The 15,307-nt window shown below is 34.6% G+C and overlaps 1 protein-coding gene across 1 annotated transcript; it reads right to left on the bottom strand.

The window, feature by feature from the left end:
* Window positions 1–503: 503 nt before the first annotated feature.
* Window positions 504–10,153, bottom strand: LOC141300970 (threonylcarbamoyl-AMP synthase-like). Its single transcript, XM_073831241.1, has 6 exons — window positions 10,070–10,153; window positions 5,892–6,087; window positions 5,534–5,648; window positions 3,320–3,439; window positions 3,109–3,239; window positions 504–673 (listed from the first exon to the last, which is right to left on the bottom strand). The coding sequence occupies exons 1-6, from the start codon at window positions 10,143–10,145 to the stop codon at window positions 604–606; spliced, it is 708 nt and encodes a 235-aa protein (XP_073687342.1). The 5' UTR covers window positions 10,146–10,153; the 3' UTR covers window positions 504–603.
* Window positions 10,154–15,307: the final 5,154 nt, after the last annotated feature.

Here is a 15,307-nt window from a genome sequence, read left to right as displayed (position 1 = left end):
TAAGTTCTTGACATCAGATTAAAGCTGCGTTGATTTTATAAAAAGACTGAGGCTCTGCCAGAGAGCAAGTGACTCCTGAAAACTCTGCACAGCAATTTGAAATTTAAAATTGTAATAAATAAAACCCCAACTAACAAAAAGTCCTTCAATCCAAACTAAACCACTACTGTACTGTAACAAAGCAATCTACTCAAGTGCTCCAGTATTGACGATAATATTCCCAACATAATAACCAGTTTATCCCCAAAGGCATCTTGGTGGTGTAGATCATGTCAGCAAGAGAACTACTCCCCCTATATATAATATCTGAACACACACTTTAGGAACTAAACGTTTGACTACGTAAGAAAAATGTACGCTTTTAACATGAGAACCTAAGAAACGGAGTCTGTGGATTCAATTGACTGTGATGATCATTTCCAAAGCACATTCGGATCTGAAACACCAAACCTGAAACTCTCTGAAAAGGCATGAAAAAGCAAAAACCAGACCCTCAAGATCCATTACTGAAAATCGCAGACTTTAGAGCAGCGTCTGATCTGCTGGTCTGCCTGATCTCTGTGCCAGCTTTGACCTACAGTGGGTTTGTGCTGAGCTTGAATCTCATTGATTGACAGGATCCTCCAGCAGCCCATACTTGCCCTCAAGAACCTGAACTGTAGCAGAGAGAGCGCTGCAAGAGAAACGAAGAAATATTTTATTAGAAGAAGGGATGTGCCAAGATGGCTGACTAAATGGCTAGTAGACTAGTGAAGTCAACTGGACATTTTGGATGTTCCAAAATGATTTTATATACATAGAAAACATAAAATGCAATCAAAGTGTCAAAGTTTCAAAACATCAAAATATGGGTGAAAACATTTGGTCATCTTACAGTGTAACAGATATTAATGCAAAAATGAAACAACACTTATTCTGACCTGTACTTATTAAAAGAACAAGTCATCATACTAAACGTTATTATATTTTAAATTATTAAAACTTGACAAATGGCAATGACAAACTTACTGACAAATGGGTAAAACCTTGTGGTTTGAAGAATAGTGGCAAAGATTGAGAAATATTTAAAATTACATTTAATTATTTTTTAGTCTTAATTAGGCCTATATTAATTAGTCTTTTAATGTCTGGTTCCAAATATTACTAACAAAATATATTGGTACATGAACTATTTTAACAATAAATTACATTTTAGTGGGTGTGTCCTGAAAATCACAGTGAAAATGTGTGACAGTCATTACTTAATGAAATGAAACAGGACACTGTAATGTACAGGAAACAAAATGCTGTATTAAAGTTTGGTTATATTGCTTGAAAACCTCTTTTTTTTATCTTTGAACTATATTAATACTGTATATTGACTATATATAAATGCATATACATAGGAAATTACAGGGCCAAGCACAATCAGAGGCAAAATAGCGATCCAAGAATGGCATGGAGCAGCAGACCAACTACAACAATGAGCAATTAAAGCCATTTTAGGATGATTTTAGCCCAAATGGCTAAAAAAATAAATAAACAATCTCTGGTAATATGATTTAATGGGATTTCACTTTTGACCAGTAGGTGGCACTGTTATCAAATTGATGTGGTGTGGTCAGTGTAAGGAGACAGTTGCACATACAAAGCTTGGTGTCAATATGTCAAAGCTTAGCAGAGATACAGCCTCAGATGGACTTCAGTATCTTTCCAGCAATTTTGTACATCGGAGTCAAATTTGGTGAAAATCGGAGTAACAGTCTAGGAGGAGTTCGCAAAAGTAGGTTTCCAACAAATCAAAACGGCGGACAGGAAGTTCATCCAATTATGGCATAATTGGCATCAATGCTCTCGGCATGACCCAAGGAATATATCAAGACCATTACAATAGGCTAATCTAAGCAAAAGTTATTAGCAATTTAGCAACTTTGACCACAAGGTGATGCTGACATCAAACTTTTTGAGCACTGTCAGGGCATGGTGGACACATACCGAGTTTTGTAATGATACATTGATGTGTTCGTAAAATATAGCATTTTACAACAAAATTCAAAATGGTCGACGCCCAAAATGGCTGCCGGGGAAAATTGGGTATGGTACGACTTGGCATGCTCCACCGAATCGAAAGAGAGCAGTGATTTTTGGTGAAACCGTTGAGAAGTTATAAGCAAAAATAGCCATTTTTCCATGTCTTCTGCACCAAAACTGCGGGTAGCTTCAGGTCATGCTTGTTATAACACACACCAAGTTTAGTCTCAATACGCAAAACCGCTGCAGAGATATAGCCTCACTATAGCCTCCATTTTTGCAATTTTCGTAGAATTCGTTCAAGCGTTATTCGAGAACGGTTTGACTGATCAACTTTAATTCCATAACTATTTGCCAGCATGGTCTGAAGATGATCTGAGCCAATTTTGGTGAAAGTCAGAGAAACCATCTAGGACGAGTTCGAAAAAGTAAGTTTTACGAACCATTATAAATAGTGAAAAAACTAAACCTTATGATTTTTTAAAATTTTGCTGTTCATTTGACTCGGCATGAGTCAAGGTTCAAAAGTTATTAGCGTAAAATAAAAAGAAATTTTGGACAAGTGGTGGTGCTAGAGAGTTTGAGTAAAAGACTCCAAACTTGCTATGGTTAACGCTGGGACTATTCTCTATCAGTGTGCCAAATTCGACAACTTTCCCACAAGCGGTTCTATGGGCTGCCATAGACTAAAGAGCGAAAACCCCCCCCCCCAAAAAAACAAAAACAAAACGCTAACGGATACAACAGGTGCCATCGCACCTGTGGTGCTTGGCCCCTAATGAATAAACAAACAAACAAAGCAAAACACTAAGAGCTGGTTTCACAGAAAGGACTAAACCAGGATTAGGCCATAGTTCAATTAGGACATTGAAATAATTTTTTCTAAACATGGTTTAGAAAAAAAACATTACTGGTCCGCAGTAACGTCTTGAGACAAAGCAAGATCACTGACATATTCCAAAATCAATCAGTGCACGTTTATTTCAGTTGAAACAGCTCAGACTTACATTTTAGTCTGGAACTAGGTTTAAGCCTTATCTGTGAAACTGGGGGTACGTCTTTAATAATTGTATTAATATAGTTCTGAGATTTGCTCACCATCCTGGTCTGATTACACGGTATCTGCCACACACTGACAGATCCACAACTGTTGAACCCAAGCGGCTTTTACCTCCAATCGGCCCACCGTCCACCACGACAGCCAGATTGGGCCATAAATCCTCAAACTCCTGCAGAAAACCACCAGCACGTCAAACACAAACTGAAGCCCATTAAGAATTTATTCTGAGTAGTGCATTTCTGTACTTACGTCAGCAGCAACTGTGCTGGTTTGTGAGCTGACGTTAGCACTGGTGAGAGCTAGCGGCTCGCCACACATCTGACAGAGACGCCTCATGAACTGATGGTCTGGAATACGGACACCTATGAGCTACAGCATACAAAATATTAAATGATACACATCCTCAAACACACAACTAGAGGACAATACTGAGATCTACACAAATAAAATACTATAGGTCCCTTGTGAAAAAAAGGTTTACTTTACTGTATTGAATGTGCACTTGTAGTGTATTTCCGATACATACAGAACATTTTAAAAGTGTATTATATAATAAAACTGACAGTTTTAAAGTACATTAAATCATTTTTAATATAAATCTTCTGTCATGCTGTAATGTTGACTAACATACTGAAGTACATGTAACACACTGCACTGTGTTATTTGCAACTTCATTACAAAGATGTAATTAAATATCTAAATACATGCCATTAAAGTTTCAATAGAAATTACATTATATTTTAGTTGATCATAAATGCTTGTCAGAACATTCAGAAGTAACACTTTAACTATATTTCAAAGACAATAGAAGTAATTATGAAATGACATAAACACCCTACTTAAGTGGGTCAAAAAAGCACTCGAAAGTTCAGCTAATTGCATTCGATTTAAACTTGTTTTTATGAATTGTAAATAATGAGCAATTAAGTGTTCAAAAACACTATATTCAGTTCTCTCTGAAGTATATTCTTTTAAGGTACATTATTTTCTATTAATTTCAGCAGTTTACATACACCTGATTCTTAATATCATGTTGTTCCCTGAATGATCCACAGCTTTGTTTTTTTTGTTAATGATAGTTGTTCATGAGTCCCTTGTTTGTCCTGAACAGTTGAACTTCCTGCTGTTATTCAGAAAAATTCTTTGGTTTTCCAGCATTTTTGTGGATTTGAACCCTTTTCAATAATGACTGTATGATTTTAATATCCATCTTTTTACATGGAGGAAAACTGAGGGACTCATACGCAACTATAACAGAAGGTTCAAATGCTCAGTGATATTCCAGAAGGAAAAACTATGCATTAAGAGTCTTAAGAAAACTTTCTAAATTTGAAGATCAGGGTAAATTTAACTCATTTTGTCCTCTGGGAAACATTTAACTATCTTCTGTAGCCTCTGAAGGGCAGTATAAAAAAAAAAAAAAAAAATTATATATATATATATATATATATAATAATAATAATATATATGTGACCCTGGACCACAAAACCAGTCTTAAGTCGCTGGGGTATATTTGTAGCAATAGCCAAAAATACATTGTATGGGTCAAAATTATTGATTTTTCTTTTATGTCAAAAATCGTTAGGAAATTAAGTAAAGATCATGTTCCATGAAGATTTTTTTGTAAAATTCCTACTGTAAATATATCAAAATGTATTTTTTGATTAGTAATATGCATTGCTAAGAACTTAATTTGGACAACTTTAAAGGTGATTTTCTCAGTATTTTGATTTTTTGCACCCTTAGATTTCAGATTTTCAAACAGATGTATCTCGGCCAAATATTGTCCTATCCTAACAAACCATACATCAATAGAAAGCTTATTTATTGAGCTTTCATATGATGTATATATCTCAGTTTTGTAAAATTTAACCTTATGATTGGTTTTGTGGTCCAGGGTCACACATATATACACATATACATATATATACATACACATATATATATATATATATATATATATATAAAAATAATCAAAATAAGAAAAACGTACACATCTCCATTCTGTTCAAAAGTTTTCACCCCCCGGCTCTTAATGCACCATTTTTTCTTCTGAAGCATCAGTGAGTGTTTGAACCTTCTGTAATAGTTGCATATGAGTCCCTCAGTTGTCCTCAGTGTGAAAAGATGGATCTCAAAATCCTACAGTTATTGTTGGAAAGGGTTCAAATACACAAAACTGCTGAAAAAACAAAGAATTTGTGGGACCTTGGAGGTGTTCCATAAACCAAGTTTACCAAATAAGTCAGGCTTATTTCAGTTAATCTGACTTATTTTGAGCCAAATCAAGTGACAATAAGTCAGACTAACTGAAATAAGCCTGACTTATTTGGTAAACTTGGTTTATGGAACACCCCCCTGAAGGATTTTTCTGAAAAACAACAAGGGACTCATTAACAACGATCACTAAAACAAACAAACAAAACAAAAAAAAAAAACATATGGAGAATAACTAAAGCAAACCTTAGTAAAAGGATTGAGGTCTCCATTCAGTGTGGAGGATCTTTCCAGAACTAGTGTAACAGGTCCAGGCAGCAGATCTCTGAGCAGCTCCTCCTTCACAGACACCTTACAGTACCTGAAAGCATTCAGAAACCACCTTACAACACAAATACAGTACTCTATCAGAGTGTAATACCAGGGTACTTTGATACATATTCCAAAAGTGGATTTTCAGTGTCACATGAACCCATCATTCTAATATGCCGATTTGCCACTCAAGAAACATTACTGATTATTATTATTAAAAAAAAAATAAATAAGTCACCCCTAACTGTTGAACAGTAGTCTTTAAGAACTGATCAGAGAACTGTAAACAAACCTGTATATGTCCTGTATTTCTCCGACACAGATGGCTAGAGGTTTGTCTCCATTCCTTCCTTTGATATCATAAACTCTCTTGACAGCCTCTGAGTTTTGAGCCACACAGGCCAGACCGTAGATGGTGTCAGTGGGAACGGCCACAACCTGACCCGCTTTCAGAGCCTTGACTGTGGTGTTCAGGATCTCCGTCCACTCTGTGTTCACAACAAACAAAAAGTACACCAGCAAATGATTACAAAACTATAGGCACATTCCACGTTCTTTAAAATATTGATTTCAATTTTCCTTGTACATAGACATATTAGGGTCACATTAAAAAGTTAAGAACAGAATCGTTTTTGCATACACTGGTATTTTCAGATCCATCAATAATACGTTATAAAACTCTATTACAATAATCTGAACAAACTATTGTTATGCGTTTCTCTTTTTAATTGCCTAATTTCTGTATTTTCTACTCAAACTGTTATTATTATTATTATTGTTTAAAAATTTTCATTTTTGCCCAAACCAACTATTTTATCCCAAATAAAGTTTTACCAAAAATGAGTACTTGGTATACTTGGTTACTAGTGAGACAACAGGAAGATATAGAAAGTATATTAATTAAAATATAGCTTTTTAATCACAAAACCAGTCTTAAGTAACAGATATATTCAGTGTTGTTACTTTTTTTTTCCGAAATAACTAGTAAAGCATTACATTTTTTTAAATTACTTTTTGAAATAAGTAATGGCAGTTACTTTTTCCCCTCATTTATTGATTAAAAGCTCTCCTGACCCCCATGTTGAGAGAAATAGTGAGCAAGATGCTACTTTAGTTCTAGAATAAATGTGAACATGCAAAAAAATAATCTCACTCACTAAAAAAAACAGACACGGTATTCCTCAAAATGATTAAAAACAGTGAAATTCAATGCAAACCTGCAAATAATAAATAATACAAATATCCTTTATGCATTTAATCCCATTTTATTAACCAATGTCTTTGCTGCCGACCTTCCATGATCCAATTCATCCATACTAATAAGCAAAAATGACTAAAGATAATCTAACATTCGTTTTCTTTTTATTTTTTGAAGAGTTGACATTTTTCTTCTGCGGTCTACTGTACAGACATCAATTTACTTTTCTCTAAGCCTGAGACTTTGTGTAAAAAGGCTTTTACATTTGCCAAAACAGGGCTCGAAATTAACTTTTTTACTTGGTAGCACTGGTGCTCCCAACTTTAAAAAGTTAGGAGCATCCCAAAAAATTTAGGAGCACCCAATTTCTTTTTAGTTATGCGCCGATCTTGATTCTTCATGGGCGATTCTGATTAACAGATTTTGATAGCCCCAAAATTAATTTAACTAGCCCAAATTAAAAAAGACATTTTTTTTTTAAATATAGAAAATCAGATAGGAGTCTAAATGTCAATCAAAAATGTTTTCAATACACAAATATAAACAAATATCAAGGAAGGAATTTTATTTCACCATTTAGTGTCGCTGCAGCATTTTAAAATATCAATTTAAGGCAATTTATGACCCCTTTTTTTTTAAAGAGCTGGGGTTGGACAATGTACGGTAGAATATTAAGCCATAAAATGACATGATTTATAATTCAGATACAGACACAAAAAAAATATCTAATAAAATGGCATTTCAACCTTTATACCATTAAAAGGGATAAATCAAGTTTATAATTTCTTATATTTATATAAGATATATAACATTAGTATTACTTAATTGTTTAGATTTTTTAAAGGCACATTAAATTCTTTCACATTTACACATGGATCGATAATTGCAATAATTTGACCATAAACAGTTGAAAAAATGTATTAGAAATAAAAATTAATGTTTGTCACGAGGGGGCGCTTTAGGAGCGCTGAAATAATACGGTTTCCATGGTAACAGCTGTACACAAACCAGCCTTAACGCAGTTTTATCAGACATGAATCGACAATGCAAACGACACGTTTCTGAGGACAGTCGGTTCCCTTCAGATACATTCATATAAAGACATCCGTGCCGCGTTTTGACTTTGAAACGTACAGCTTGCATATTTATTCAATGACATCATTGCCTTTTTGAAGATTTATCCAGCCCTATCGCGATCGACTTTCCGTCTCTTAAACTTATACGTTAATCAAGACTTTTCTTACACCATTTTACATGTTTATAACTTTTTATGGCCTTGCATTTGATACAAATAAATTGAGGAGTTTTAAGGACCTGCAGAAGTCCTCTACTTCACGATAGTACGTCTGACAGTCCGGTGAAACATTCTGGTAGCCTTACTGGAAACACAAGAGCCCAGGGACGTCGGGCTAGCGATTTTACGAGCCCTGCCGGCTAATATCTCAAATCTGCATTTAAGGTAATAATGTGAAGATTAATTTAAATAGTTATGTAATGTTGGAGAAATCGGCGAAACCGTCACTGTATCAGCTCACAGCAGTCTGTGCAGTAAGGATAGCGACAGTTTTGAAATCGAGTCGCACCACAATCATTTCTCTCACTCGCACAAATGCTTCCAAATATAATTTGAGGTCGCACAGGTTAATTTTTGGTCGCAATTTCGAGCCCTGCAAAACCAGAAGTTTTTATATTAAAAGCAAACCCTGCCCAGATTTAGAAAGTAACACAGAAGTAACATAACGCATTACTTTCCATAAAAAGTAACTAAGTAACGTAATTAGTTACTTTTTTAGGGAGTAACTCAATATTGTAACATTACTTTTAAAAGTAACTTTCCCGAACACTGGGTATATTAGTAGCAATAGCCAAAAATACACTGTATGGGTCAAAATTACTGATTTTTCTTTAATGCCAAAAATCATTAGGATGTTAATAAAGATCATCCATTAAGATATTTTGTAAATTTACTACCATAAATATATCAGAACCTCATTTTTGATTAGTAATATGCTTTGCTAAGAACTTTGGACAACTTTACAGGAGTAGTTCACAAAAAAAAAAGTACAGATAATGTACTCACCCTCTTATCATCCAAGATGTTCATGTCTTTTTCTTCAGTCATAAAGAAATTATGTTTTTGAGGAAAACATTTCAGGATTTCTCTCCATATAATGGACTTCTATGGTGCCCTGAGTTTGAACTTCCAAAATGCAGTTCAAATGCAGCTTCAAACGGCTCTAAATGATCCCAGCTGAGGAAGAAGGGTCTGATCTAGTGAAACGATCGGTTATTTTCTAAAAGCATTCATAATTTTATACTTTTTAATCTCTACATGGAGTACACACAGAGCAAAACAAGACTAGCATTTGAGATTAAAAATTACAATCCAAATTGTCATTTTTTTTTTTTTTTTTGAAAATAACTGCGTTTTGCTAGATATGACCCTTTTTTCCGCGGCTATGATGGTTTAGAGCCCTTTGAAGCTGCATTTTGAAAGTTCAAACTCTGAGGCACCATTGAAGTCCATTATATGGAGAGAATTCCTGAAATGTTTTCCTCAAGAAACATTTCCTTACGACTGAAGAAAGAAAGACAAATCTTGGATGACAAGAGGACGATTACATTACCTTTAAATTTTTGTTCTGCAAGTGAACTACTCCTTTAAAAGCGATGTTCTCAATATTTAGATTTTTTTTTATCTTGCGCTCTCAGATTACAGATTTTATAATAGTTATCAAATAGTATCTCGACCAAATATTGTCCTATCCTAACAAACCACATATCAATAGAAAGCTTATTTTTTATAGATGATGTATAAATCTCAATTTCACAAAACAATTGACCCTTATGACTTGTTTCATAGTCCAAGGTTATGACAAATATCTTGTCTAAAAGATAAAACTAGTTTGAAATGTAATTTTTACCACAGAATGTAATAACACATTACCTGAAATATAGTGGAAATGACATTGAAGGAGAATTATTAATGGCAAATGTTTGTATATCCGTCGTTGGATAGGTTAGATACATTACAAATATAGGAAGGGTGTGACAGGTATATTTTTAAGAGAGAAATTATTTAATATTAACCCACAAAGTAGCTGAAAGTGAAAGACACCGATAGAAAATGATGGAAATACGAAAACGCCGTGCGTGCTAGAAAACACAAGTAGAAAAGCGACAGTAATTTTTGTTTTCTCGACTAAATAAGCACACTAGATACCATAATGGCCATTTGAACAGTTAAAACTAGCATCTCTGACGGTTCTTACCCTTCTGCTGTGGTGTCAGATCATCGGAGTTAAGAGGTGATAACCGCAGGACTCTCGTCTTCAGCTCTTTACACATGTTGACGCTCTTAAATGGCTTATTTAGTGTGTACGAGTGAATATTTAAACGTATGCCGACCGTACGAATAAACCTGAAGAACACCATAAACAACGGCAGACAGCATGCTTTCATAAAGCAGGAAGCCAAGTTTGACAGCGCTTCAAAATAAAACACTTCAAAATAAAAGTCCCGTAATAAATTTTAGTCGCGCAGGAGGAATTCCGTACAAATAATCCAGGTGTATTTTGTTAAGACTGATACATTCATTTATTAACTTGCTGATGTAATTAATTAGGACTAAATGACTAATTAATATAGGCCTTATTAAGACGGATTTACCATGTTGCAAATAAAACTAAAAATGGCGTCAGTCACAGGTATGATGTTTTTCTACACTAAATAATCACTTAGTAGGTTATTTCTTACAAATGTTCTTACTTCAGAAAAAGGTGAAGATACAAACACCCAGATAATAGATCTTCCCGCAAATCAGGTAAATTGATGTTTTTTGGAAATCACTTATTTAATTCATTAATTATTTATTTATTTATTTATTTCACACAGTGTCCATCTGTGATACATCTGGAGGCTCTTGATGGCAAAATCTCTGACATACAGGAACAGATGGAGCTGTGCACCATGATCCTAAATGACCTGCTGGAAATTCAGAAAGTAGTTGCAGTAGGTTTCTAATATTGTTTATAGAGTTGCTGTTTGCAGAGCTACTCATTCAAGTGTTTATTTTAGATTTTTTTTTATTTTTATTTTATTTTTTTGAAGGAAAGAGGCCTTGAAAATGCACCACTTCGTGATCTGGATAACTAAGCAGTTTTCTTAGTGTTTGAAAACAAATGTGTGTGTGTGTGTCTATGAATAAAATCGTAATGTGAAAGTGTTGGGATAGAGCTACTTCTTTCTTAACCATTGTGCATTCAAAAAAAAAAAGTTACACATGGGTGCAAAATGGACATAAATGTCCATGTTCAAAAACTGTCATAAAAATGATTTATTATTTATCATTTTTTTTCCCACTTTGATGTCGATACCAAACATTCATTTATTTTCAGAATTGTAACCATTAAATACTGGTTTGTTTACATAATGCCACAGGTGTGTTTTTTTGTTTTGTTTTTTAAATGGAAAAAATGAAAATTGTAGGTAATTTCCATATACTAAATGCTAAGCAGACTTTTATTTTTTTTTATTTTTCTTTGCCAATTAGCTTCTTGGGTGTGTCACTGAAGAACAACATTTATTAAGGGGCATTTTTTTTTATATATATATATATATATTTTTTTTTAACGTAGTGTCAGATTGTTATTTTTAAATTAACACTTCAGTCCAAAACAACTGTTCTAGAAATATATATATATATATTTTTTTTTTTTGACTTTCACTGACTGACTGTGGTGTGTGGGTTTTTTTTTTTTTTTTTTTTTTTTCATCAGCATTTCTTCTATTCATAATTACCAAACATTCATTTTCAGAATTCTTATACTGGTATAGCTGATTTCTTTACATACTGCTCACTGTCAGTGGGCAACACTAGCTCCAGAGCTTCCTCTGCTGAATAACGTCTCTTCATCGTGCAAGCAATGAAATGACCAAGCACCAAATATGTATAGATTTGGTTGTGTGAACACTCAAACTTTGTATAAAATCTACCAGACTAAACAATCAGCATTTTCTTGTGGAGGAAAAAAAACTGTGTTTAGGGGCTTCTGAACTTTTCAAATTCAAGCTCACCTTTTATCTCTGTACAAAAAACAATAACAAATGAAAAAGTGCAATCAAGGATTAAGATGTGTGTTTGGGTGAAAAAGAAAAATCCTCAAAGCTCATTAACCTTCTTTGACCTTATTCATTGTTTTCACATGGCCCTATGGCCCTGCCAAGGATGACACTCGTATACATTGAGTGGGATTTTTGATTGCCACTCCAATATAATTTCTTTCAAACTAATTACGCACATTAAATTCAGTAAACACATGCAAACCACACTCTGACATCCTTACCAACATACCCACACAATTATAGCTGCATTATTTTTCCAATTTACTCTATAATAGACTATAATATGCAGAAAACATGAATAAAGCAAGTATTTCTTTTATATGTCAAATTTGAAAAAATGGCACAATCTAGTAAAAATGTAAAATTTGAAGCCTTGCCGACAGAATGAAAGCCTATTAGCAAATATTGCATCATTTTATAGTCAAATTGCCCTGGGTTAAAAAATTGCAGTTTTAATGGGTTTCAATGTGGACATTTTTCTCCTTAAGGTCATGAGTGTGAGTATTTTTTGTACAGAGGGTAAAATAGATTTTTGGAAGGAAATGAGGGTGAAATATTAAAATCTCAATAGAAATAAACAACTGAGCCAAAATGTATGCAGTTGGCATTAACACAGGCACACTTTTAACTAAAAACTAAACTGAAATGGACAAAAATGTCCATACGGTCACACAAGGGTTAAACGAGAAACAATCATGTAAGACATCAGACAGGATTTTACTGGTATTGTATTGCTTTTTGATTCAAAAAGTTATTACTTTGCCATAATACATAATACTTTATACAAAACAAGCATATGAGAAAATTTTTTCACATTATACATTCTTTAAAAATACAGATCTTTACAGTTTCCTCACACTTTGGGTATCAAAAGCAGTCCTTATGGAAGCATTTGTTTCCTCTTTACCTCAACTAACATGCCAGACCAACTTTTCCTCTCGTCTAGTGTCCTTTGATGCTGCCTGAACCAGAAGAAACTCAGAATAAATATCTACGAAAAGCAACTGCTTGATAATCTTGTTTGTTGCACTGAAAGACCAAATCATAGGTTAATGCCTTGGAAAGACCCATGTGTGATGATGATGATGATGATGATGATGATGGCACCTGATGAAGGTGGAATGCATTAAAAAAAAAGTTGATCTTGAGCAGAAATAAAACCAGGACTTGACAGTCAAGCGAGTAGTTCTTTCATCTTTCTAACAAATGCAAGATGTCATGTGGGGGTCAATAAAAAACAAACAACACACTGAAGCAGCAACAATTTTCAACAGGAAAAAATATACTTATATATAACATTGCAATGCCCAGATACAAAACGAAACAGATTAAGTCACATCAAACATAACTGTACACAACACAAACATTTCCATAGGCGGGACTTAAAAACAAAACAAAACAGGCTTTTAAACTTGAAATACTCAATGCAATAGGACACGGATGTTTTTCTAAATGATGACTTGCATATGCTAAAATGACCAGTGAATGCTGACACGTGATATTTTACCTATGAACATATACAGATGGAGTCTTTTGATGTTTTTTCTATATGCTCTACGACATTGCATAGTTACTTACTTTTGTTAGGTGATGGATAATAACTGGCTTTCTATGCGAAATGTGAACAAACAATAAGGTCGACAAGCATGTGCATTATTATTATTAAAGGGATAGTTCACCCAAAAATGAACATTTGATGTTTATCCGCTTACCCCCGGGGCATCCAAGATGTAGGTGGCTTTGTTTCTTCAGCAGAACACAAATGAAGATTTTGAACGAAAACCGGTGCAGTCTGCTAGCCAAATAACGGATGTGGATATGCACCAAACCTTTAAAAGTAAACAAAAACATGCACAGACAAATCCAAATTACACCCTGCGGCTCGTGACGATACAGTGATGTCCTAAGACATTGTGTATACTACGCCAGAGCGCGTTCACATGTAACGAGCCGGATGATAAACTCATGCTCAGGAGAGATGGACGTGGCTGTGTATCAAAGGTAAAAAAATTCTATAAATATTGTTCAGTTTCTCACAAAAACCGATCGTTTCGTGTCTTAGGACATCAATGTCTCGTCACGAGTCGCAGGGTGTAATTTGGATTTGTCTGTGCATGTTTTTTTTTTACTTTTAAAGGTTTGGTGCCCATCCACTCACATTATTTGGCTGGCAGACTGCACCGGTTTTCGTTAAAAATCTTCGTTTGTGTTCTTCTGAAGAAACAAAGTCGCCTACATCTTGGTTTCTCTGGGGTTAAGCAGATAAACATCAAATTTTCATTTTTGGGTGAACTATCCCTTTAAGGTACGGTTAAGCATTATATCGGCTGGACCCCAAAGTAAGTGCATTTATTAGGGAGAAAAAACAGATCAAACTATAATGTTCCAGTACTCAGTTTGCACAGGTCCCATTAATAGATATTTAAAAAGAAAACGTAGTGGGTAAACGACAAAGCAACCGATTAACAAATAGCTGTCAGTTGACGGTTTGATTTGGCACTGGACAGGAAAAGGCTCGCTCAGTAATATCTATCCGATTCAAATCGGCCATCTCTAGTCCATGCTGAAATGAAATGACTATGATGAGTTGTAAGGCAATTCTTGTCCTACGTGAGTCTGAAACACAAGGATCCGCGGAGAACTAGATGATACTGCATAAGAGATGCACAGGTGACAGTAAAGGCAGTGCAGAGTCACGTCTCTCATCTCACACCCAAAGTCTGATTTCTCATAGTTCTATACAAAAATACAAATACAATCTAAAGGCTTAAACATTTATCATTTTGAAATGTACGATATATTTACATTACGGTCCGCTCTTTAAAACCTCTATACAGCAGTGGTATATAAATGAGGGGCGTTGGCCGGGTCGGCTGAACCGTGGCTGGGTAGTGCACTACAAGCATGTTAAAAACAACAGGTCTGATGAGTTTTGTCTGCTTATCTGGTCAGGAACCCATAAATACAAACACACACACACACATACACACACACTCAGAATCATCTCAGAGTATACCTCTGCTTGTTTTTCTGTATCCCTGAGCGGGTCACAAGAGACTCACGCGGGTTTAGAAACGGGGTTCACGAAAGGAAAAGTGCAGGGAGATGCTGATGAGAGGCGGGAAACAGAGATCTGTAACAAACAATGAGAAAAACCAAAGGAAACCCAACCGTATGCCCATCAAAAGTGGCAAAAGCTTTTGATTCCATTACAAAGTATTTAAGAGTGGTCATATTTCACCCAAAAATCAAGAGGAAAAAAAATAAATTTTTTGCATAAAGACTTTTTTGTATACAGAGCCCCCCACACAACATGTGGCAAAAAAAAAAATCAAAAAAATCAAAAATCATATTCATACAAATTCTTAACTCACTGCCATAATTTA

Source organism: Garra rufa, chromosome 24 (genome assembly GCF_049309525.1).
Source record: "Garra rufa chromosome 24, GarRuf1.0, whole genome shotgun sequence".
Lineage (NCBI taxonomy): Eukaryota > Metazoa > Chordata > Actinopteri > Cypriniformes > Cyprinidae > Garra > Garra rufa.
The sequence above is the reverse complement of the archived record's forward strand: the minus strand, read 5'-3'. Positions and strand labels throughout refer to the sequence as shown.